Source organism: Trachurus trachurus, assembly GCF_905171665.1.
Source record: "Trachurus trachurus genome assembly, chromosome: 6".
NCBI lineage: Eukaryota > Metazoa > Chordata > Actinopteri > Carangiformes > Carangidae > Trachurus > Trachurus trachurus.
Genome location: NC_139897.1, coordinates 21,479,790 through 21,503,643, shown reverse-complemented (window position 1 = coordinate 21,503,643; position 23,854 = coordinate 21,479,790). Strand labels below are relative to the sequence as shown.

General features: G+C 40.8%; 1 protein-coding gene across 1 annotated transcript in view; it reads left to right on the top strand.

The window, feature by feature from the left end:
• sf3b3 (splicing factor 3b, subunit 3) overlaps window positions 1-23,252 on the top strand; it is a 28,937-nt gene extending 5,685 nt beyond the window's left edge. The window contains exons 12-27 of the mRNA XM_083973735.1: window positions 55-127; window positions 1,104-1,255; window positions 1,459-1,614; window positions 2,164-2,319; window positions 3,072-3,215; window positions 3,925-4,047; window positions 4,351-4,505; window positions 5,302-5,476; window positions 6,966-7,171; window positions 7,752-7,908; window positions 11,647-11,772; window positions 14,788-15,000; window positions 15,741-15,839; window positions 20,534-20,677; window positions 21,572-21,676; window positions 21,800-23,252. Of these exons, the coding sequence (XP_083829861.1) occupies window positions 55-127; window positions 1,104-1,255; window positions 1,459-1,614; window positions 2,164-2,319; window positions 3,072-3,215; window positions 3,925-4,047; window positions 4,351-4,505; window positions 5,302-5,476; window positions 6,966-7,171; window positions 7,752-7,908; window positions 11,647-11,772; window positions 14,788-15,000; window positions 15,741-15,839; window positions 20,534-20,677; window positions 21,572-21,676; window positions 21,800-21,940 (2,325 nt within the window). The 3' untranslated portion in view covers window positions 21,941-23,252. The remainder of the gene's footprint in view (window positions 1-54; window positions 128-1,103; window positions 1,256-1,458; window positions 1,615-2,163; window positions 2,320-3,071; window positions 3,216-3,924; window positions 4,048-4,350; window positions 4,506-5,301; window positions 5,477-6,965; window positions 7,172-7,751; window positions 7,909-11,646; window positions 11,773-14,787; window positions 15,001-15,740; window positions 15,840-20,533; window positions 20,678-21,571; window positions 21,677-21,799) is intronic.
• Window positions 23,253-23,854: the final 602 nt, after the last annotated feature.

The window sequence follows — 23,854 nt, the reverse complement described above, 5'->3', positions numbered from 1 at the left end:
AAGTTGTTAGTGTCATGAAAAAATCTCAACTTTTGTCCTCTCGGTCCTGATCAGGTCTCAGAGATGGCTGTGTCGGAGCTGCCCGGTAACCCCAATGCTGTATGGACAGTACGCCGACATGTAGAAGGTACATTTTTTCACTTCCCACTTAAATCATTCTTCAAAATCATCTTTCTTCACTTTCATCTTTCTGTCTGTTGTCTTGTTTCACCTACTGACTCAAGGCCAGTGGCTGGCTGGCTGAGCAGTATCTCATGACTGCTGCCATAAAGGCGAGAAAAGCTGCATTCAAAAACAATTAAAACACTTGAAACACTTCATCAAATGTAATAGTTTTCAAAGATTTATGGTGCCTGGGTCTGGATGTGCCGATTAGTGACCTCTGGTCCATCACTTTGATTTACACATGGAAGCCTGGATGTGTGTGAGCAGATGTTCAATGTTGGCCTTCCTGTGTCTACATTTTGTTTTCCAACCACATCTGGTAGATATTATAATTCGTTTGTGTGTATGTTGGACATGGGAAAGGAATAGCTAATTTCACAATAATACTCACGATATTGACAAATATCTGCAGACATTTAATTATTTTGTTTATTCTGAATGTGATTATTTATCAGAAAAATGTTGATTATATCACTCTGCTATGTTTTATTTTAAAGGATTGTTAGATAAAAGTCAGGGGTTATGTCATCAGGGATTTTACATGTTTGAATGTATATGATAACTGTAATCTTGTTTGCTCTCAAAATGTCACTATAAATTGAAAACTGTGACACCCAGCTCAGAATAGTCTGTTGCAATTTCTTTATTTATATATATGCATACACTCTTTTCTTTCCCTTTTGTCCTTTTATTGGTCACATATTGTGCCGGTGCATATTCTCATTTGTCCAGGTCATAGTATTTCAAAGGAGGTTAAATCGAAAGCAACTGGACTTAGTTATTTGTCTAGGAAATAAACTAAGTCCAGTTGCTTTCGATTTAACCTCCTTTGAAAAAAAAAGAAAAGTCACATATTGTCTTAGCACAACTCCATCAGTGTTGTCTTTCTAATTATTACTTGTCTGACTCTGGGTTTTCTCTCTTCCGTTTACCATCAGATGAGTTTGACGCCTACATCATCGTGTCTTTCGTCAATGCCACTCTGGTTCTCTCCATCGGGGAGACCGTAGAGGAAGTGACTGATTCTGGCTTTCTGGGAACTACACCCACTCTCTCCTGCTCGCTGTTGGGTGAGGACGCCTTAGTGCAGGTGAGCTGACGACAAATCTCTTAACATTTCCTACAGTACGCAATCAAAACAAAAAGGTGACAGAACCTTTGCACTTGCTGCTTTATTGTTGACGAGGAGTTGCTGGTACTTTTCTCTCTGAAGTACACAAAGGTGATTGCGACCCAACTTTTTACACATCTTGTCCTTCTCTCTCCTGTGCCGCTCCGCGTCTCCACACACAGGTGTACCCAGATGGTATCCGCCACATTCGAGCAGACAAGCGTGTGAACGAGTGGAAGACTCCTGGTAAAAAAACGATTGTCCGCTGTGCTGTGAACCAGCGGCAGGTGGTCATCGCCCTCACTGGAGGAGAGCTGGTGTACTTCGAGATGGACCCAGTAAGAACATGACTGTGTTTTGTTTTCTGTTTTTGCGAGGCAATAAACATTAACTCGGTGGAAAACTAGTTTGTGTAAATGTCGACAACCTTGTAACCTGTTGGTTTCACATTTCACAAAAGGTTTGAAACATTAATCCTTTTTTAACCCACTAACTAGTTAGTTTTTATTTGAGGAAATAAAAATAGATTGATAATGTATAGATGGATAGTCAGACAGACAATCATTTTTTTGTTGGTTTGATTGATCACAAACTGGGAAATTCTTAAGTTACAGCAGTAAAAACTACACAGTTGAACAAATAAAAGAGAATACAATACATACAAAAGCATAATCTAAGAACTAATCAGAGTATAAAAAAGATAAAGTCATAACAATATACATGTATGTATATACTTTGTACACTATCCAATATGCATCTGCATACATACAAATGCATGTGTATGTATATGCATATTGGATATTACAATCAGCACAGCAGAAAAGTGAGATGGCCGAGTTGTTGTGTCATAGTTGTTCTCTTTGTGGTGTTCCCTGTCCTTTCTCTAGTCGGGTCAGCTAAATGAATACACAGAGCGGAAGGAAATGTCTGCAGATGTCGTTTGCATGAGCTTGGCGAACGTCCCACCTGGTGAGCAGCGCTCCAGATTCCTGGCTGTTGGACTGGTTGACAACACTGTCCGAATCATCTCCCTGGACCCCTCGGTATGAAAGTTTGTCAATTGACTTTTTGTAGTTTGGAAAAAAAATTTCAATTCTTACCAGTTGATTTAATTGTTTGTTTGTTTTTTTTACCAATAGCTCCTTATCTAAACACACCTGTTTCAGTGATTGACATGAATCTTCCTCAAGTCACATATAAGTTCTTTAGTTTCTTCTCGGGTCAGTAACAAGTAATATCCATGCTTGTTCAGATAAGTTACATTTGCCCACAGGGTAAAACTTGATGCCACAAGAAATTAGACTCCTGTTTTCCAAAGGTGACCAGTCAAAAACCCTCGGGGGAGGGAAATATGTATTTTTGGGGTTAATTAGAGAGGTCTGCCACAGCCAAAATGATATTTGGCTTCAGCTCTTTATATGCCCATGCCCATGAACAAATAAATCTTTCAAATTATGCAGTGCAATTTGCTTATGTTGTAAACTGTCAGTCAGAAACTAAAAAAACTGAATGCAGTCCTGATAGATTTTATTTGATAACCTAATTTATTTTGAGAATGTGATGTTACACAAACTGAAAATTTCAATTTTGGCACGAGAGGCGCAGCAAGACGCTTTTTAACTCAATTTAATCACTGATTATTTAATATTATTAAAAGCTCCAATTATTATTGATGAAGCAACTGAACAATTAATGTTTAAAGGGAAGTAATCTCTTGGTTTTTGATTGTTTCATATGTCTAGGGCTGTCTGTATGTTGAAATGGTTTTAACCCTCTGGATCTTTGTCACATTCAGGACTGTCTACAGCCGCTGAGTATGCAGGCCCTGCCAGCCCAGCCCGAGAGTCTGTGCATCGTAGAGATGGGCGGCGTCGAGAAACAAGATGAACTTGGAGAAAAGGGAACCATCGGATTCCTCTACCTGAACATAGGACTTCAGGTATTTTTCCTCATTCAGTGACTTGATTCTGAGAGATGGAGATTTTTGTCTTCTCTGATGGACATGGATACTTTTTGCTGAAACTTGCAAAAAGCCTCTTGCATTGGCCAAATCAAGTTATAAATCTTCTTAGATGCTGCTAATGTGTTGTGGTGTGAACCGTACATTATGCATGCATATATGGTTAGGGGACAGGAACATCAACACAGCTTATGTTATTTTTAAATTATTTTATGTTTGTGGTTACTCAAATTAGTGCAAACAATTAATACATAGAATGTGGTAATGAATAAAGAAATCAATATCAGTGCTGATTCCTACAATCAAAACTGCAATGTCAGATACATGATAAAGGATCACCTGCAGTGCTTTCTTGGTCCACTAGAGGGCTGTGCACCACTGGTTGAAACCCCTGTCTTGCAGATCGTTGTACAGGAAGAACTGTGCAATAAACTGTCCTGATTACTTAACAACCTGTAATATTTTACCAGATGTTCAACCCATCCAATGCCAAAGTCAGGAGGCTTTGGCATTGGATACTGTCAGTTCAACTAACTTAATGGCATCATGCATTTGATAAGTGATGGTAACATATAGTTATTGCCGATTAATGTTTGTGATAAAGTACTGTGGTATACATTTTAGAGTACCATATAATCTGGTAATGGTTAAATGTTATTGTATGTGTGTGTTTGGTATCCTCTCTCAGAATGGCGTGCTGCTGAGGACCGTTTTGGACCCAGTCACCGGTGACCTGTCAGACACAAGAACACGATATCTGGGGTCACGACCTGTGAAACTCTTCAGAGTCAGGATGCAGGGACAAGAAGCTGTACGTGACTGATATTGATATGTATACGTTGTCAATGCTTGGGGTGGGAATCCAAGTTACTCAGTAAAAGAGGAAAAGCCTGATGTAACCTCACCTTTATTACAAAATGTGATTTATTTGCATATTGGTTTGGCTGCTGATCAAACTGAATGAGAATCGTGACATAAAATGTTTATTTCTAAGGGCATGGTTGGATTTGTAGTTGTTGTCAATCACATGATTAATTATAAACTAAGGATGACTTGTAAATAATGCTTTGGAAAAAAAATTACCCGCTTTAAAGTATGATGTTCTTATTGACAGGTATTGGCGATGTCCAGTCGTTCCTGGCTCAGCTACTCGTACCAGTCTCGCTTCCATCTGACTCCTCTGTCCTATGAGACTCTGGAGTACGCCTCTGGCTTTGCCTCTGAGCAGTGCCCAGAAGGTATCGTTGCCATCTCTACAAACACACTGAGGTATGGATGCACACTTCAGCAATTTGATGTATTTTAAAGCAGCCTAAGCTACGTTTTCACTTTTTAAACTGCAAAGAAGATATTCTGCTTCCTGTTGACACTGACTCATGCAATGCCCAGTGTATGTGATTGGTCAGCTATTTGCACAATTTTAGGTGTGGTTGTATGGACAGAAATTGTTTTTCATACAGAGCTTTAATGGTCATCTGTGTGGATGTAGACATAGCCATTCAGATGAACCAAACATTGCTGCCTGGGAAGTTTCTGTTGGGGCAGACAGCCGGGTGCCATGCAGTTGGGCCGGCACATATGGGGTTGACATCCACCCAGCTTTGATTTTAGACGGCTTTACGACCACTTTGTGGAATGTTTTTATTGCACTTAAGGTAATGAGTTGTCAACGTGTCTCTCCTCTGCTCTGGTTTGTGTGTATTGCGATGGATGAAGACGAATGGCAAAACAGAAAGCCCAGGAGGGCATTGACATAAGGCAGAAAATTACATTAAAATGCAATTATAGACTAACACTGAGCTTAACAAAAATGAAGTGAAAAGACTGAAATTTAAAAAGCGAGTATTTAATTTTTCTTTGGGTTCAACACATGAGGCGGGTGCTCTACCAACTGAGCTAAGCACCGCCCCGAGCAGGGCATTTTTAGGTGAAACACTGACCAGAGCAGCTCAGAAAGGAAACTTTAATCTATCATCAGAGATTTGCTGTGCCCCTTTTTAAAAGTGATTTGCGACTGTCTGTCAGCACCTCCTCCTCATTTCTCTTCTTCTTATCTGTCTGGCAGAATCTTGGCCTTGGAGAAGTTGGGGGCCGTCTTCAACCAGGTGGCCTTTCCTCTGCAGTACACCCCCAGAAAATTTGTCATCCACCCAGAGACCAACAACCTCATACTGATCGAGACTGACCACAACGCCTACACCGAGGCGACCAAAGCTCAGCGAAAGCAGCAGATGGCCGAGGTACAAAGTCCGCCGTCAATAAGATGATGGTGTAATAATGATTCTGCTGGCCCGTGATGGTGATGCATTCATTGATGAGGAGATCATACATCATGTGCTTAAACACACACCTTCAGCAGGGCCAGATGACACAAGTTGCATCATGAGAAATAACTTGGTGTCTCTGACAGGTAGCGATTGCTGTAGTTTTGATGCTTTGTGTGAGCCACACAGTTTAGAGCGCAGAGAGAGACCACCCAGCGCGAGCATCTGTTTTGACATTACATATTTTAAGCCAATGTCTGAGTGTGACCTAGTGTTTCTGTTTTGGTGATTGATTGTATTCAGAGTGGGGGTCAGCACAGCAGTCTGAGCAGTTTCCCGGTTTTGTCAACATAGTTTATTACAGTGTTAAGGCACAAGTTTATAGAAGCAGTGAAGAGGTGAAATATTTTTGGGATTTATTTGGGGTATTTACCAGTTGAAGTGTTGCAGTTTTTTTGAAAGAACAGACAGTATCAATGATGTTCCTCTGGAAGAAACAATAAGCCTGTGAATATTCTCATTTGTCCAGGTCATAGTTATCTCATTTGAGATAACTCTGGAAGAAACCAAAACATTTGAAGTTGCTGTGTATCTGTTTCTTGACTTGCGTGTGTCTCCGTGTCCCCAACACCTCCACTACAACAGCAGGTCACCTGAGTTGACCTCAGGACTGCAACTAATCTAATCTTTTTCATGATCCATTAATGTGCCAATATTTTCTCACGCAGTTAGCTGTGCAATCTGTGAGATGTCAAAAAGTGTTGTGGTGGCCCAAAATTAAAGGGGAACTATGCAGGTCTGGTCACTTTTCTGCTGTTTTGCTAACCCTCCTCCTGTCCATGTGCATTTGTTTATAGACCTTTTCAGAGAGTATAAACAAATACAGGTGTTACCAAGGATACTAATTAAGGCTCCATTCCATTTAGTGTACCAGAGCGTTTTCTAATGAGCCACACCTGTCTTTGTTTATACTCTCTGAAAAGGTCTATAAGGAAGCTGGCGAGAAATCAATCCATAGAGCGGTACATAACTTTATATATCATATACGATGTTATGACATGTATATTTGTGTAGTCTTATCTGTCATAAACAAGAGATTATGGTTTACGAGGCGCGTTTGTGTCGCTGTGCCGCAGAGACGAGAGCTGGGACACTGGGGCGGCAGCACTGATCTTGCAAAGTTGTTTTTCAGCCAAGAGACACTAGGTAGAAGGCAGAGAGCCTCCATTCTCCCCGTAACAAGTTACATGTCATTTATTAAACCATCACAATTACTCCAAAACTGTACAATTAAGGTAAAAATCCAGCATAGTTCCTCTTTAATACCCCCCACACGTTGTACCAGTCTAGTGTGTAATTTACAGAGTGCAGCAGTATCATCATGCAAAAAGCTGCTGCTGCCACAATTGGATTGAACCATTCAGCTGACCTCTCCTGTTCTGTGCTGCTGCTGATGCTCTTGCAGGAAATGGTGGAGGCTGCTGGCGAGGATGAAAGAGAACTGGCCGCTGAAATGGCAGCGGCCTTCCTCAACGAGAATCTCTCAGAAGCCATCTTTGGTGCACCTAAAGCTGGAGCAGGGCAGTGGGCCTCGCTTGTGCGGCTGGTCAACCCCATACAGGGTTCAACCTTGGACCAGGTGCAACTGGAACAGAACGAAGCTGCGTTCAGGTGAGCAAGATGCAGCTCAGGTAGAAGAAGAATGTGTCTCTTAGTTTCTTTAATTTGAGGGATAGTAAAATTCACTACTTTGCTAGTACCATCATATCCAACTGTAATATTGTTTATTGTCTCAATTGAAAGTAAGAGGTCAAGGTCCCATGTGAATTCCCTGATTGACATGTGACAAACCTGGTAAGAATCAATAGGATTCTGGCCATAGGGGTTTTTGGGGAGGATGTTGGACCTCAGTAGATCTCTTAAATAAGATCTTTATTAGCCAGATGCAAGTGGATACTATGGGGAGCACAGCATCTGAGGTCATGGGAAAGTTCATTTTCTGAAGTGTTACATTGATTTACACACTTATGCTCAACAGTAAGATTTCTCAAACTAAACAAATCACAGCGGTACAGTTGGCAGCTAACTACTTACATATTATAGTAGTATATAATTTTGCTGACCTTGTAGGTGATGTTGCATGTCTTCCATCACCTGTTTTTGATTTTCTGTTTTGTTTAATTCTTTGTTTAAAAGTCACAGAAGAGCACATTCCTCACTTGTCCCTTTTCATGTGTTTAATATTTTCCAGTGTGGCAGTGTGTCGTTTCCCCAACACGGGTGATGATTGGTATGTTCTGGTTGGGGTTGCCAGAGACATGATTCTCAACCCCCGATCGGTGGCCGGAGGGTTTATCTACACCTACAGGCTGATAGGTGGAGGAGAGAAGCTGGAGTTTGTGCATAAGGTGGGTTTGACTGACACCTGGTCTAAAATGAAATCCATCCTTTCCCTCTCTCTTTCTTCTTTCCCTTTCCTTCCCTAGGTCGATGATTTTTTTCCTATTTCTTTTTACATGCAGTGCACCAACCTGGAGTGGGATTAGATCATACTCAGAAACCAATTCACACAGAAGTAGAAATAGAAAAGGAAAAAACTGCAGCATTTCAGTGCAGATGGCAGGAATTGAAAAAAAAATCAGCGTTTCTTGCTTTTGCTTAAAGTGGCAAACTTTGTGCAGTCTAAACAGGTAGCCCTGGACTTGCAGATCCAGAGTCTGCATATCTGCAGCCAAAAGTTGAATTCCCTGTCACCAGAGATCAGTCTTAAGTATTTCTGTCCACATCTGGCTTAAAAATAAAATCCCACGTGCGTCTTGATTCACCATTTGTAACTTCCCATCGTCTTACACAGTCTTACAATTAGTTTTATCTACTTCAAATAGTAGAATATTTCACAATATTTTCCGTCCATAATGAAACTGTTAATGGGACCAATTACACTGTGGCACAGGATGTGGAGAAGGCAGCACCTCAATGTGGTCAAGACTTGTTGACTGTACGAAAGGAATGTAGACACACGTGGCCCAAGACCACTTCCGAATGTGGTCTGAATTACCGGATCTCAAACACCTGTATTAGCTGCAGCACTGGCCACTTGAGATCGGGCAAGCCTGATGTTAATCCCAAATCTGAACAAAACCTAAGCTACAAAGGAATAAAAATGGAACATGGCCAATATGTCACCCATGTCACACTCGCCTAATACATTTCTTTCTTCAGAGGAGCTGAGATAATATCACATTACCTCAAAATGTAAGGTAGAGGTCGCTGATTGTCCGGAGAAACTGTTCTGCTAATAAAATACATCTGAGTAGGTCAGGTTGAGAGTGGGTGTGAGGGAGGCACAGCCCTAAGTAAAGTTCCAGTGACACGAAAAACACACATGTTATTGCCCGTCCGGCCTTGCACCTCTCCCCGGGCAATTCCCCGGTAACTTGAGCGGGGTGGAGGCCATCAGAGTGAGTCAGCCCACATGCAATTGTTACCTGATGTGGATTAACAGGGGAAATTAGTCATAAGTGTTGTGTTGCACAGTGGTGTCAGACACTATTTTTTCACACCGGAGGAAATTCCCATCCTCTAAAATAGATATGATATTGAATTTTTCTGGTCTTTCTTTTTTTTACTCATGCATATGGTTACCCAGATTATGCATACACTTCCAACTCACAACTACCAGTTATTTTATCATGGCAGACTATGAATTATGCTTTACGAGTTAATTATTTACTGAGTTGAGTTCTAAAGGAAGTGAAATGTTAAATCAGCAACATAAAATGACAAAGGTCATGCCTAAAAAAACAAACAGAGATGGGTTAGGGTGCAGATAGCTTACGTATTATCCAATTATCCTGCTCTACTCATAATGAGACACTACAACTTCTCTTGACACAGCTTCTTGACCTGTGCAGTCCGTCCCACCTGTGCCAAGTTATAGGATAACTGTTTTGATAATGTCTAGTGACTCTGCACAGACTGGTGGTCCAGTTGCCTTTAATCTGTAAAACAACAACTCTTCCTTTCTCGGTGGCCTTCATTCTTGTTCAAGTTATCAGACAACACATTAATCATGAAATGTTGATCTTATTTTCAAGCTAGGGGTTCAGAGCCCTTTACTGTTTTGACGACATGTTGCAGCTTTATTCTAACATGCAAAAAAATCCCCCCATATCAATCTGGACCTGCAAAAATCAGAGACAGGTTTTAATCAGTTGTCCACAAAAATCTTAAGGTGGATGTTTGCAGTAACAGACTTTCTGTATCAGACTTGCATCCACAGCAGAAAGTATCTGCATCAGTCATATAGTGTTTTAACGTGTCACTGTAACAAACAGTCCTGCAGAGGTAATGGGTGAATGTATTTGCATGCAGACGCAAACAGGATCTGTCTTCATGGTTGAATCAAAATGTGAACTTTGATTGTTTTCACTTTAAGAGCTAAATGATAGTAGTTGGTCTACAAACCCTCCAGTCATGTCTAGAGGTGGTAGTTGTAAAGGAAAGAAATCAAAGCACCGACAGGCAAAAGGAAAGTGCTTACGAGAACGGTTAACCGAAGTGTCATGAACATGGGAAAACATTCTATAACATCACAAGATGCTGTAATTCTCCAGTAAGGAAATGTAATAATTTTGACTGTCAAACTGTGTCGTATTGTGATCATGGCGCATATTGGACAAGTATTGAAAATGTTTCACTTGTGACCAGTTTAATCTTGTTTAAGAAATGTAATTTAGAAAAATATTTTCAGTTTCTTGATAGGGCAGTTTTTAGATCACCAAGAATAAGTTACCGGTACTGCTTTTGTTTAAATCTATAGCTACGCTAAAGCCATGATATCAGATCTTTCTATAGATCTCTCAACAGAAGACACAATTCACAGTAGTAGTTTTGAGTTGAGTTTTTACTTAAACTTTTATTTCAATGGCAGAAACATGGGAAAAGGGATATTTCAAAATAATCAGATTGGAAGATTTAAGATCATCATCTTGGTTTCCTGTCACAAGATTTGCTAAAGTTATTATCTTTTGCAGGAGGCCTTTAAAGGACAGAGTGTTACTATGCAGCCAGATACATGATGTTTTTAAAGAAGTTAGATGCATTTCATTATCTGCTATATACTATATTAAAACTAGAATTGCAAGGTTCAGTGCAGGATAGTTACAATTTATAGTTACATATAAGTGCAGCTGCTTTAAATTTACATGGGTTAATACTATTCACAACAAAAATTAACCTTGCAGAACCGTGCATCCCCTAATGCATTAATACCATTCGCAGCCCTCTTTGAACGTGCCATTGTGTTGCTGTAATATCTGCACATTTTGGTGTGGCAAAAAAAAAAAAAACACTGGACCTTGTGGACTGCAATGTCCATGTGATCAATTCATGAATAAAACAATTTGTTTGCACAAGGTGGTACCCACAAAATAGAAGTTTTGAGGGATTAAATTTTCACCGTATGCAGTGAATTCCTCCACAAATGAGCCTTTGAACTTTTATTTCCAAAGCCCAGGATAAATTGAATGCTACTGAATCAACTTAGGGTATTTCGTTTAATGTTGGGGCATGGGACACAGAAACAGTAGTGTGAATGGGAAGTGCATGCTTTCTAAGTATTTAATTAAGTGTTTCTGTTCAAGATAAAGTGTGGAAGTAATTATTTTATGTGTTCATTCTTTGACATTAATCACTGCGGCCTCCAGAGCCCCTCAAGTGTCAAATAACCCAGTAAATTCACACACTCCTCAAACCCAATGAATGTTTCTAACTAACTGCGCCTTAAGCTGATATCCACATGAAAAACATGTCTGGTATTCATATCCCTGACCCTGCTTCCAACAAAAGTCTTCAGCAAACTCTGATTACCATGTTAAATCCTCCTACAAAGAGTCTTAGCCAGTGTTTTCCTTCACACCTTCTTGGATCTTCCTTACAACCCAAGGGCCCTCTGCAGCTTATGTCCAAATTGGTCTTAAAATGAGACATTGGACCCTTCTTCAAACAGGAGCTTTTAGGTTTTAGAGAATTTGAGCTACTTCTGTTTCATAAAACTTACATGTAAACATCAACTTTGCTGAGAGACCTTCCTAAAAATAATTGGATTAGTTGTGGTTTATCAATTCTCTGTTTTTGATTGGCAGACCCCGGTAGAGGACGTGCCTTTGGCCATTGCTCCATTCCAGGGACGAGTCCTAGTTGGAGTTGGGAAACTTCTCAGGATCTACGACCTGGGCAAAAAGAAGCTGCTGCGCAAATGTGAAAACAAGGTAAGACGGGACAGAGCAGCTAAAAAGCTTGATGAGTTATTTTGCTGTGTGATTGGTCATGTGCCTGCAGAGTTATACCCCAAATTTAGAAATAAATGTGTAGTAATTGCTGGTCCTCTGGCCAGAAAGTTTTTTTTTTATTTTCCTCAAACACATCTGTAGATCTGTTGTTGGGAGTTAGGTTTGTTTTAAAAGTTTGTTTTAAAAATACTGCAGTTGACATTCAACAACTTCTGCTCTATCCACACCAACACGGAAGAAATGCAACATTTTCCCTTTGCTTTGGTCTTGCATGCAAACTGTTTGTTTTCCATCTTCAAAGGGCAAATTTAAATGGAAGCTCATCGAAGGTGTCAAATGTGACCGGAGCACTTCAGAAAAAGCATATGCAGGACTGTCAGTCTTAAGAAACACACTTCTGCTTTCACATACCCCTGACTAATTCATTAGTCAGGGAAAACATTCATATCCTGGTACATAATAAGCTTAGTCTTCGTCTTCCTTGTAAATTGAATAATTTGTCACTGCAGCTGCCACACAATCGGTCTACAATGCGCGTAATAGAACTAAATGTATTCACTGTCATCCATACAAGTTTTTTAAGTAATGCAATGGACAGTTGGGTGATTCCTAGTTCGTCATGTCTCAGACCTAATTTGATAAATGTCGCCTCCGTTTCTCAATTGGGTTATTGTACAAATATATTTACATGCACAACAGCATCCAGACAAACTGAGTTCAAGAATTTACATGGGCTATAATAGTCCAAATACTGTTAAAGTCTAACGTGACGCGCCAGATGGTTTGTAAGCAAAGAGAAACATCTAGGGAAGTTTCATGGAAACTGGGAAATGGCACGGCTATTCATGATTGAATGATTGGATAGACCGTCTGCCCATCACTGTCCATCACAGCCCAAATCCGACCAATCACTTCCTGCATTTTCCTTCCCATTTCCTCACCTGTAGAGCCAGATGGTAAATGAAAACAGTCAGAAGTGAAATAGAAAAAACGCTATGCTAACGGTTGTTCTTCCCTCATATGACATTGATACTCAACTGGATTTCCAAAAAAAACTTTACATTGAGTGTTATTGTTGTGCAAACAAAACCCCACTTGTATTTACCAAGTTTATCTGATAAGAAACAGGAGTGCAGGTGAATTTCTTTCTTCAATGGTTTAGTTTAACAGTAAATTTAAGGTGAACTGTCTGAAGGTAATTCCACCTTATTTGCTTGTAAATGTCAAAGGGAATTACATAAAACATAAAACACTTTCTTCTTCCCGCAAAGACAAAGATGCTGTTTTTTTTTATCTGAGTGGATGACGGCACTGGTTTAAATGAGTTCAGTGTTAAATTCAATAATAACACAGTCTCCTGCTTTTCCACCTCCTCCTCCCTTCTAGATTAAATAATTCTGAAGCACATCCAATTTATGTTGAGCAGCAAAGATTAAGGTTTCTAAGGACAGCGGTAATCTTGTCAGTAAATATGCTTTCTTTTCACAAAGAATAAACAACTTTGATCTGTCCGCTTATGAATGGGATAAAGTGGCCAGTGTGTTCAAGGTCATTCTCTTGTATACAAGGGTGTCCCCCTTTTGTTTACAGAGGCTTTTGGATGCTGTTATATGCAGTCGAGTGCAAAAGTAACACATTTTATCTATCTATACTATAGACAGTTATGATACCATATTAAAGTACTAACTCTAAACTTCATATAACCAATTTTGGCTACAGCTCACACGTAGCTTAGGATTGATTGACAGCTGAGAGTTTCCATTTAGACTGTCCATTTCAGGGGTAAATAGATGACTGGATGCTGTAGTTAATTTGCCAAATTCAACAGTAATTAAAGCAGCTGAGAGCAGGGAAAGAAGCTGCTAGATTGAGAAGCAGAAAATTATTTTCATGCTCAAGAAAACCCGCACAGAAGGTTAAGAATGCTCTTCAGGGCATGTTTTCTTGTCAGAGAGATGAAGAGATGGTTTCATGCCCAGAACCTCAGAGGCAAATCCAATACTGATGATTTCACTGCTGCTGGGAGCACCAGGTGTAAACACAGAAGTAAACAGAAGCACTTTAGCAGGACAGTGATCACAAAAGTGAAAGCAAACATAAAGGTGGGATATCCTCCTCCCCCAAGTGCAATGTAGTTCAGTCTTATTGATCAAGTAGCAGCCAAACTTAAGACAGAGGTAGGTTGCTGCAGTGTTCATCTGAGAGAGTGTCTGATGTCTGGTTGGAAGTAGATACACGTTGTGCGTAACTTCTCAATTATTTTTGTGATTAAGGGTTTAATCTCCTACACAGCTCTTTCTATACGGATATAAACCTACCCATTAAGGCCGAGACATGGCCCCTTAATACTGTACACATGACTCTATTTTAAAACTCAATGTCCTGAAACAGAAATACACAAAAAAATGTGCGACTGCTCAAGCAAGCCCCTTCTGCCTGGACTGTATGCGTCTATATTATGTACACACATTTTCCAATTGCAGAGTAATGTAGTAAAAATGTACAGTAAAAAGATGGTTAATGGTGAAATCATTGGTTTTATAGACAATGTAATAGTCCATTAAAAATAGGAGATGGGAAATGTACTCGCCCAGTCTGTGAGTTTTCAAATAAAACAGTGACAACTTCACAAAGTGCCTGCGAAACCCCTGTTGAAGCCCAGTTGGGGGTATACTAAACCATCTCTGCCTATTTTATCACAGCCAGGATACACAACGCTTGATTAAAGACCACAATAGAAGGAGGTGTATGTGCTGCAGCTGGGACACAAATCATGTTGAACGGTGGAATGTATTTCTAACAATTCTTTCCTACCGTGACTGTTTGGGTCCTCCCTCCATTGATTATATTCTTCTGGATGCATCCTAGTTTTTATGAAAAACAACCTGCAACAGTGAACTTCAACGTTGCAGCTGCACATCAGGCAGCTTGTTTACCCTCACAGTATGCATGTGCAGTTTGTTTATCAGCTTTCCTATGTGTTCTTCTCTCTAGCACGTTCCCAACCTGGTCACTGGCATCCACACCATCGGTCAACGCGTAATGGTCACTGACGTTCAGGAGAGTCTGTTCTGGGTCCGTTACCGACGCAACGAGAACCAGCTCATCATCTTCGCCGACGACACGTATCCCCGCTGGGTGACGTCAGCCTGTCTGCTCGACTACGACACGATGGCCTCCGCCGACAAGTTCGGGAACATCAGCATTGTAAGTGCAGTGCAGCGAGGAGGATTGCTCGGTTTGTTCTTATTGGTATAAAAATAAACCCTCTGTCCCTTCTACTTTGTTGGACTGAGAGGGTTTATTCTTTACGGCCCTTTTCCATTAGCACGACTCGACTCAACCTTTTTCTTTTTTCTTTACCACTTGCACTCAAGCACGACATCCGACATGAGAATCAAACATGCTAATTTAAAAAACACACCGGCAACAGCAACCACTGATCTGTACATACACGAGTTAATTGGCTACTGTGTGGAAAACAACGCCGTGGTCCGTAATCGAGGTGCACTGCATGACGAGTGAGTTTGGAGCTGACGAGAGGAGAGAAAAAAGAGAGCGAGACAACACGGCCGTAGCCGCAGTGATATGACAACCCCGCCCCCACTGAGGAGGAACTATGAAGAACTCAGCTCTGTGATGGAAAAGGCTTAAACCGAGTCGAGCCCAGTAGAGCTGTAACTGTGTAGTGGAAAATGATGCAAAGTAATAGTAACTGGTAGATTACTATTGTGCGTCTGCCCCAATACTGAAGCAGTGGCGGCAATAATTTAGACATGGCGGCCTGCCACGAAAAAATGCATGTAGCGGAAACCCTGGTGCAGTATGTAAAATGGCAGGAGAATAAAACACAAAGAAAAGCCCCAATCAGCCCTAGTAAAAGCAGTCTGAAAATAGATGGAGTCCTCTAGGACTGACGATATACATTTTCCATGTGGTTTGTCCAGGTGCGTCTTCCTCCCAACACCAGCGATGACGTTGATGAAGACCCCACAGGGAACAAAGCCTTATGGGACAGAGGCCTCCTTAATGGAGCATCACAGAAGGTAAGGTGTCTGAAAGTTCACCGCCGCACTACTGTCATATTTTTCACATTTTTGTGTCATGAGGTTTAGTTTGCCTTTCATCTTTTTGCTAGTTTGTCATGTGTGGTATGTACTGTAGGACCCGGGGTGTCTCCTCAACATAATTCATATGTTTGTAGTCCATTATTTCCCTGGTTGTATCAGCTGATGTAGTTGAAATGTAGAGGTCTTAGATTCTGCACCAAACATAACGGAAAATGTTGTAAATTATCATATTGGTTAAGAGTGTCTGTATTGCAAAACTTTAGTTAAATGTTTTCATTTGTTAGTGTAAATAGTCTTTTCTGCAGCCTTGACAGGTAGAGTGCCTTCAATCATTTGCGCTACTTTTTGTATTGGATATAATTTAAAATTGACATTTTGCCTATTATTATAACATACTATGCTACACTCAGCCACCTGTTTGTGATAACAGATACAGACAAACTGAATTTAGAAAATGTAGTAAAACCAAAACTCAGCACTCAAACCCATTTAGTATTTTGTGGAAGCCCCTTTGGCATCACTTACGTTTTTGAGTCATCTTGGTAATAGCCCACTCTCGGGACAGTACACTGCTGAGGGTTAACTGTTGCCCCAGTCTCAGGTTGCAAACTCTTTAGTGCACGTTTTATTGAGTCGTCATTCCCTCAAATCTGACCCAGATCTGAGTCTCCCTGTCCTTGGGGCTTTAGCCCCGTGCTGCCACCACCATATTTTTTTTCATGTCTGGTTGGTGTTTGCCAGAGTAAGAGCTGAGCCTTATACTCACCTGATGAAGCGCTCTCAGATGACCCGAGACGTCAGACAGTCTTTGCGTACATGCCGTCGGTCTCCTTTACATGCATTTCAGCAAACTCAAAGCAAGTTGTCTTCGGCCTTTTACTCAAAGGCCTTTCTCCTAGACACTCTGCCGTTAAAAACATGACTGATGTGGTGATGAGGAGATGGACCTGCTTCTTCCAGGTTCTACCATTTCAGTTGAATTAAAGTGAGGGCTGGAGCCTCGGTCAAGCACACAGAACAAACGTCTTAAGTACTTCCAGTATGTGAGAATGGGTCCCTGATGGAAAACCTCCAGCTGAGTGCTACATGCGTAAAAAAAAAAAAAAGGGCAGCAAGTTCATATGAAAAAACTGCTTATTTCTGATGACTTCACTCTGCCCCTGGTTGTCTGATATTCCTGCCAATTTCAGACATGTCTCAAGGATAAGTGAAGCAAACAGGGTGTACTGTACCTAACCATAATTTGGAGTGCACGGCGAATGGTTTGAATACCACGGTTTATGTTTGTAATTGGCAAAGCTCCTGAAGCGAGTGTATAGACAGAGCAAGTGTTCTCAAAGGGGAAAATAAGTCACTTAAGGTCTCCAGGTGTTTCAGAAATAATCACTGTGTGAAGCCCAGGCCGGCTGTTCGACAGGGCCGGCTTCTGCTTGGATGTCGGTGCAGTGCTGCTGGATTCTTCTGGCCCGGGGGGCTGATCTGCCTCCTCCACCGCTCAGACCTCCAACCGCCAACATGCAGACACAACACACACGCGTCACACAAACAGCACATCACCGTCGACCACAAGTTTAACCTACTCACAACTCGCACACACAGCATCACTCATCCCATATTTAAATCCTGGTCAGAAACTGTTTAGGTAGCAGATCGACCGGGAAAGTCCCTCCAATTTAGAAATTATGACTTGGTCCCAGTTGTCTTTGTGACACAGTGTTTGTCCGCTATTTTCTGCTGCAGCGCACACTGATCGACAATTTTGTTTGAATGTGGAAATGTACTGTGTCTGTTTATAGATGTGGTGTGGATGCCTGTATTTCTCTGTATCCAGAGTGTTGCTCACTTGTGTGTGTGTGTGCACGTACGTGTCCACATCTGGCCGGTTTAACGTAATTACACATACATGGCTTGGCTAAATGCTGTCTTACATTAAATTACATGCATTCCACCGTGATTTGATTAATGTATCTCAAAAGATCAAGGTCAGCGAGGTACAGCTGTCTGTTTTGCCAAAATGAAAGGACCCACTGTCCTAACCCCAAATGTCATACAGTGTGTGAGGGTGATTTCTGTCGTGTTGTTCCTAATTGTCCCTCTCAATTTTATTCAATGTAGGAAGTTCATTCGCCAAAATCATTACACACTTTTATTGTGAAAATACAACTGTTGTGATTATGAAATGAAAATACAAACTCAGGGTTGAGGTCAAACGTTGACAATGAATGACACAAGGGTCCGCGCCAGGAACACAATTTGCATTTAAATTAAATTTTAATCAGTGTGTTCATATGACTGAATGAAGAGAACTTCTTTGTCACAAAAATATTCACCAATTTAGCTTCTTATGAGGTTAATGCGAATTTTCATAAAACTAGGAGCAAACGCGTTTATCACTCTCATCATTGCGGACTTCTCAGGGTTGAATTCCTCACCCTCTCCCCTGCAGACATAACCCCCAGTCATTCAGGCCAAAACATCTATTTTGGTGTTCGTCAGTCACGCGCCCTCCAGGCAGAAGTGTTTGAGCAGGACCTGGGGAGACCCTCCCGTCCTCGAGGCTGTCAGTCTGTCGCTTTCCTTTCAGCAAGCTCGTCGATACTCTTTACTAGACGACCGAAACAAATGTGTGAATTGCGTCGTGCAAAACAAAAGCTTTGCTTCCAACGTGTCGGAGTTCCCCGCAACAACAGCATGTAAACGAAAAACTCTTCGTCTTGTGTATTCTCAACCTGATGACAAGTGCTGCAGTTTGTGCCCAGATGAAACAACATATCACATTTATTCAGCGGGGAAAGAAAATATTACGGCAGTTTGAGTCATGCATGCACCCACACCACTGCAGATGTTTTTACTGTGGCCAGTAAATGAGGAAAAGCTTTCTCATGTTTTCGATCGTTCTTAAAAGGATAAAGCTGAGTGCTAATAAAACAGTCACAAATGAATGAACCGTTTTCCTGCACAGTAAATAAAAGCTTTGATCAACTTGAAGCTCAAATTTAATTAAAATAAACCTTTTTTTAAGTTCCTTGTTTTGCCCATGCGTCATCTGGCTCATTTGTTACTGAGGCGAACACATTACAGCTGTATTGTGATGAATGCAAACCACTAACACAAGATAGAAATTATGTTTCACTACAGAGTGACAATGAGAAGTGGTATTAAGAGCCATCTGAGCAGCAGCATGGCATTTTGGACAATGTTGCCTGATGCCCAGTCTACGAGGGCAGTCAAGAATTAAATAATTCAATAACTATCAGATAGATTGGCACCGGCTTTTGTTTCTTTTGTACTACTGTCTACGTCCAACGTGTGGTTGCCATTTACGGTTTTAAGTGAAATGTTGTGACAATAGTTGGATGGGTTGCCAAGATATTTGTGCAAAGTTATGACCCTCTTAGGTGAACCACAATAACATCCTCAATTCTGTTTTCTCCAATGCTCCTGTTTATGTCTGATGCCCACAAACCTAACGATTTATCCATCAGACTATCATTTCTTACTGGCAAATGTTGGCATGCTAACAAACCATCTTAAGGTGGTGACCCTGGTTACCTTTACACCTGGAAAACATCATACCATGGCTTCACTTAGCCACTAATGTTGCTGCAGACTGTTTGAGTAGTTCAGGACAGTAGGTGTGGAGGATGCAGAAGGCTGATGCTTTTCACGTGGCCAGGTTCTTCGTTAGAGAAAGGATGTTGGCAGTTACGGCTCGTGAAGACGGTGTTGGAGTAGTGAATGGCCACAAGAAAATTAAAAACATACTGTAGATGGCTTTATCTCTCTGTTTGTGTTGCGCGGTTTCTGTTGGTTTATCCCCTGTCAGAAGATGACATTGCTGTTATCATTCAGACCCGTTCTGCATCAGAGGGAAGCTGTGTTCTCTCTGTGCGCCTAGCTCAGTGCTGTCTGGGGCACAGAATTAATTTTAACAAACCTTAATTTGTGCTTTTTTTGGTCTCATGGCGTCACTGTCATGTATGTCCTATATACAGTTTACTCACACTAATACTGAGGGCTAAATGCAACCCAATGGCGCCTTTGTATACAAGGTACATCCCGATTATTACATCAAATTACGGGGTAAAGCAGCTTTTTTGATGGTTATTGGGTTAAATCTGACCATTCAGATCAATTTCCTTTTTAGTAGAAGACGGTTGTTTGACTTCTTTGTGACCTTGGCACAGAGTCAACTGTTCATCTACTTTTATATACATACAGCTGTCAGTAGGGATGACCTTGGGACCAGAAATGGCTTCAAGTGATATTTCTGATGCCTCTAATTATATTATCTGATTTCTCTTACCATAGCTGAGCTCAGTAATTTTCCATTTAAATGACTGAATAGATAGTTAACACTTAAATATCAGTCTAGACTTTCCACATCAGGTGTAATTCATTTATTAGTTTATGTTTAATTATAGAACAGATGGTGCAATACTGTCAAGACAATGACCACAAAAACTCCAACGACATATCTGACCTCATTTTTGAAGCTCCCAAGTGTTTTTTATTGATCAGTATTTAAAAAAAACCTGTAGCACAAGGGATGTCTTTGAACATGAAAGAAATGTGTCACATTAGGTGGTGTTAAGCTATGAGCGCTCACAGGGGTGGTCAGTCTTAACTAACACATGACTGTTTTCTCTCCCTCCACTGTCTCCCTTCAGGCTGAGGTCATAGTAAACTACCACGTAGGAGAGACAGTGTTATCTCTCCAGAAAACCACTCTGATCCCCGGAGGTTCAGAGTCCTTGGTCTACACCACGCTGTCCGGAGGCATCGGCATACTGGTCCCATTCACATCACATGAGGTAAAATGCGCACATCCACACACCCAAGTTGTTACATGCCACATTTAATTACTAACACAATAGGAAATAGGAAAATACTGATTTTTGCCGTAATATTGCAGACGTCATATGTTAAAGGTCTCACATACTTTGTAAACGTTCCATGCAGCTGACACATTTTGTTTTAGTGGCCTCTCATGTTCTTTCACATCGATCAAGATGGGAAATATTAACCAGAGGTGATCGATCTGCGTTTTTATGAAAAACAGCCAATAATCCACAGCAGAAGCAGAATCAGAGCATCCCTACAACTTGATATTTTTTTGATAGATACAGGGTTCTTACGGATCCTTAAAAAGTCTTAAAAGGAATTGAATTCATTAATCTAAAAACAAGGCCTTAATTGGCATTAAAATGTCTTAAATCAATTTTTCAAAAGTCTTAAAAATGTTAACACTTGGTAAGTGGGATTTTATGGTTGTAATTAGTCTCAAATCTCAAAATAATTGGTAACATTCCGACATAGAGAAGTTAGTGGCGGCCGTCAACGCTAAATTTCTCACCGCCAACAGCCCCCGAGTCAGTGTTTTTTTTTGGGGGGGGACTTTTTATGCATTTATTTTGAAAGGACAGCTGGAAAGAGACACAATCCAATGTTCATGTAGCAGTCACTTTACCTTGGATCACATAGGAAAGTGGGTAAAATTGTCCCTATAACCCTATGTAATTGATGTGGTGTTTCTTTTTTTTTTTTTTTCTGCATTTGTGTTTATTATGAAGTCGGTCTTAAATTTCATTTCAAGTGGCTTTAAAAAAGTCTTAAAAAGTCTTACATTTAACTTGGCTTAAGCTGTAGGAACCCTGTAGATACCTTATTGCTCCTTATTTTCCTTTTTTCTCCTTCATTTTCTCCAGGATCACGACTTTTTCCAGCATTTAGAGATGCACATGCGCTCTGAGTTCCCTCCACTGTGCGGCAGAGACCATCTCAGCTTCAGATCTTACTACTTCCCCGTTAAGGTTGGTATCTTGTGGTTTTTTGGTTGTTTGTTTTTACGACACCTAATGTGATCTGAAATGTTCACCACGTCTGTCAACTCTGCAAACCTACCTCTACAAATACTTCTCTGTCCTGTTGTCCAGAATGTGATTGACGGAGATCTGTGCGAGCAGTTTAACAGCATGGACCCTCACAAGCAGAAGAGTGTGGCAGAAGAGCTGGACAGAACGCCACCAGAGGTCTCTAAGAAACTTGAGGATATTCGCACTCGCTACGCCTTCTAATCATCATACACAGACACAGCCTCCCCCTTGAGAGAGAAAGGAATGGACAGATACACCTTTTTATAAGACTTTTTACACCTGCTCCTGTGCCACAGTATGCCCCTGCAAGGACACAGACTGATGGAGGCCCACAGATGACTACGATGCACTCACTCCTTACTACATACAAAAACCTTTAAGATGTCCCACATGTTTCCCTTCCCACACATGGCCATTTCTGCAATCAAATGCATCTTTCCCCTTCCAACACATACAACTTTTTCAGAACTAAAACTACTAGTGTGTGAAGTCACCCACATGATGGTGTGAACAGTTTTCCCATCATTCTTCCACATACATACTTACCGACTCGATTACTGAGAATTTTAGTCATTCTTTCCACACCTCCCCTGTTGTCGTGTCAGCGCAAACTCTACACACATGCAGTTTAACCGTACTGTTAACATTACAAGGAAGCATGACAGGAAGTCTTGATCATTGACTGTCTGTTAACAGTTGCGGTGTCACAATTGACTGTATTGCACAAATCAGACGTGTGAACAACTGTCACACAAACCCAGACGTGTGAATGCTATTCACAGAATTACGTGTGCAGGTCTTGCACCGTCATCCGTGCATTTCGAACACATACATACTGATCCCAAATCATCTAATCATCTGTAAGCAAGTGAATGCATATTATTTAAAGGTGTTTTAACTTAAGCCATGTAGAAAAGTCTAGTTATTCCTGAATAGACACTTCATGTAGAGATTGGACTCTACGCCGCTCGGACAGAAAACCCTTGAAAGCGAGAAATATTTCTAGTGTCTGTAACAGGTTATTTAGCAAGAAGGTGATTATCAATTTGTGTGTCCCTCATCTTTGATTTCAGCAAAACATGTTTTTGTATGGTCTGATTTTTTTTTTTAAGTGTATTGATTGGAATGATGTGTTACGATTTACCGTAGTCTCGGGCGGTATTATTATTGTTAAATCTCTCTTAGCCCCTGGCCCTACCTGTGTCGACTTAATACCATTGGCCCCAGGCTCATTAAAAGTGCAGCAGCTGGGAACCAAGCAAAACCCAACCTTAAACCAAGTCCAAGCCTCTGGCCACGGAAGAAGTGTTGCCATACTGCGGCATTAGACAACGGGTGAACTCAGACTAAATAAGTGGGTGGAAGAATACTGAAGGTTTGCACTGGGTGTTGTTCTGCTCAGTCCTGTAAATTCCCAACCTCAGCCACAGACACAGACATAGCATTCCACAGAAGTCATTGAATTTAGGGGTTTGTGGGACAGGGGCAGTGGTCTGTTTTGTAAATAAAGATGTTTTTTGTACTTTATAATGCCATGGGTTTGTGTATCATTTCACGCCACTGTGTGGAGGACTATCACTCAGCCAAAGGCTCATGACTACATTTGTCTCAGTCATTAACACATTAGAGGTCCAATATTAAGTTTTGTAATTTTGTTTTCAACACATGGCTTAGGATAAGAACAACAGTTGTGTTTTTCATTTAAGACAGTAAGTTGAGCCAGTTAAGTTGTAATGCATTAATATGTGATGATGAAGATGGTTTAATTGCAGTGCCAGTAGCCAGAGTTTACATACCAGAGGTGGCCCAGTTGGTTCAACATATTAAAGGGCAAATTTTATTTTTTTCAGTTATTTTTCTAGTTAAGATGTAGATATAAGGACAATTGGCCATGCAATTTGTCTTGTGAACAAGAGTAAAGAAACATATTTATGACTACAACAGACAGGAACCGTCTCAGAGCTTCCTGAAATGGAGCAACCAAGGATGCTGAGCATCCTTACAACACAGAAGCAAAATCATGACTTGTAAAGAGTTGCATTACAAGATCTGTAACACTGTCCAAAGGCTCAAAACCCTCATACCAGTTTCTAAAGCTCAATAATTTATCACATT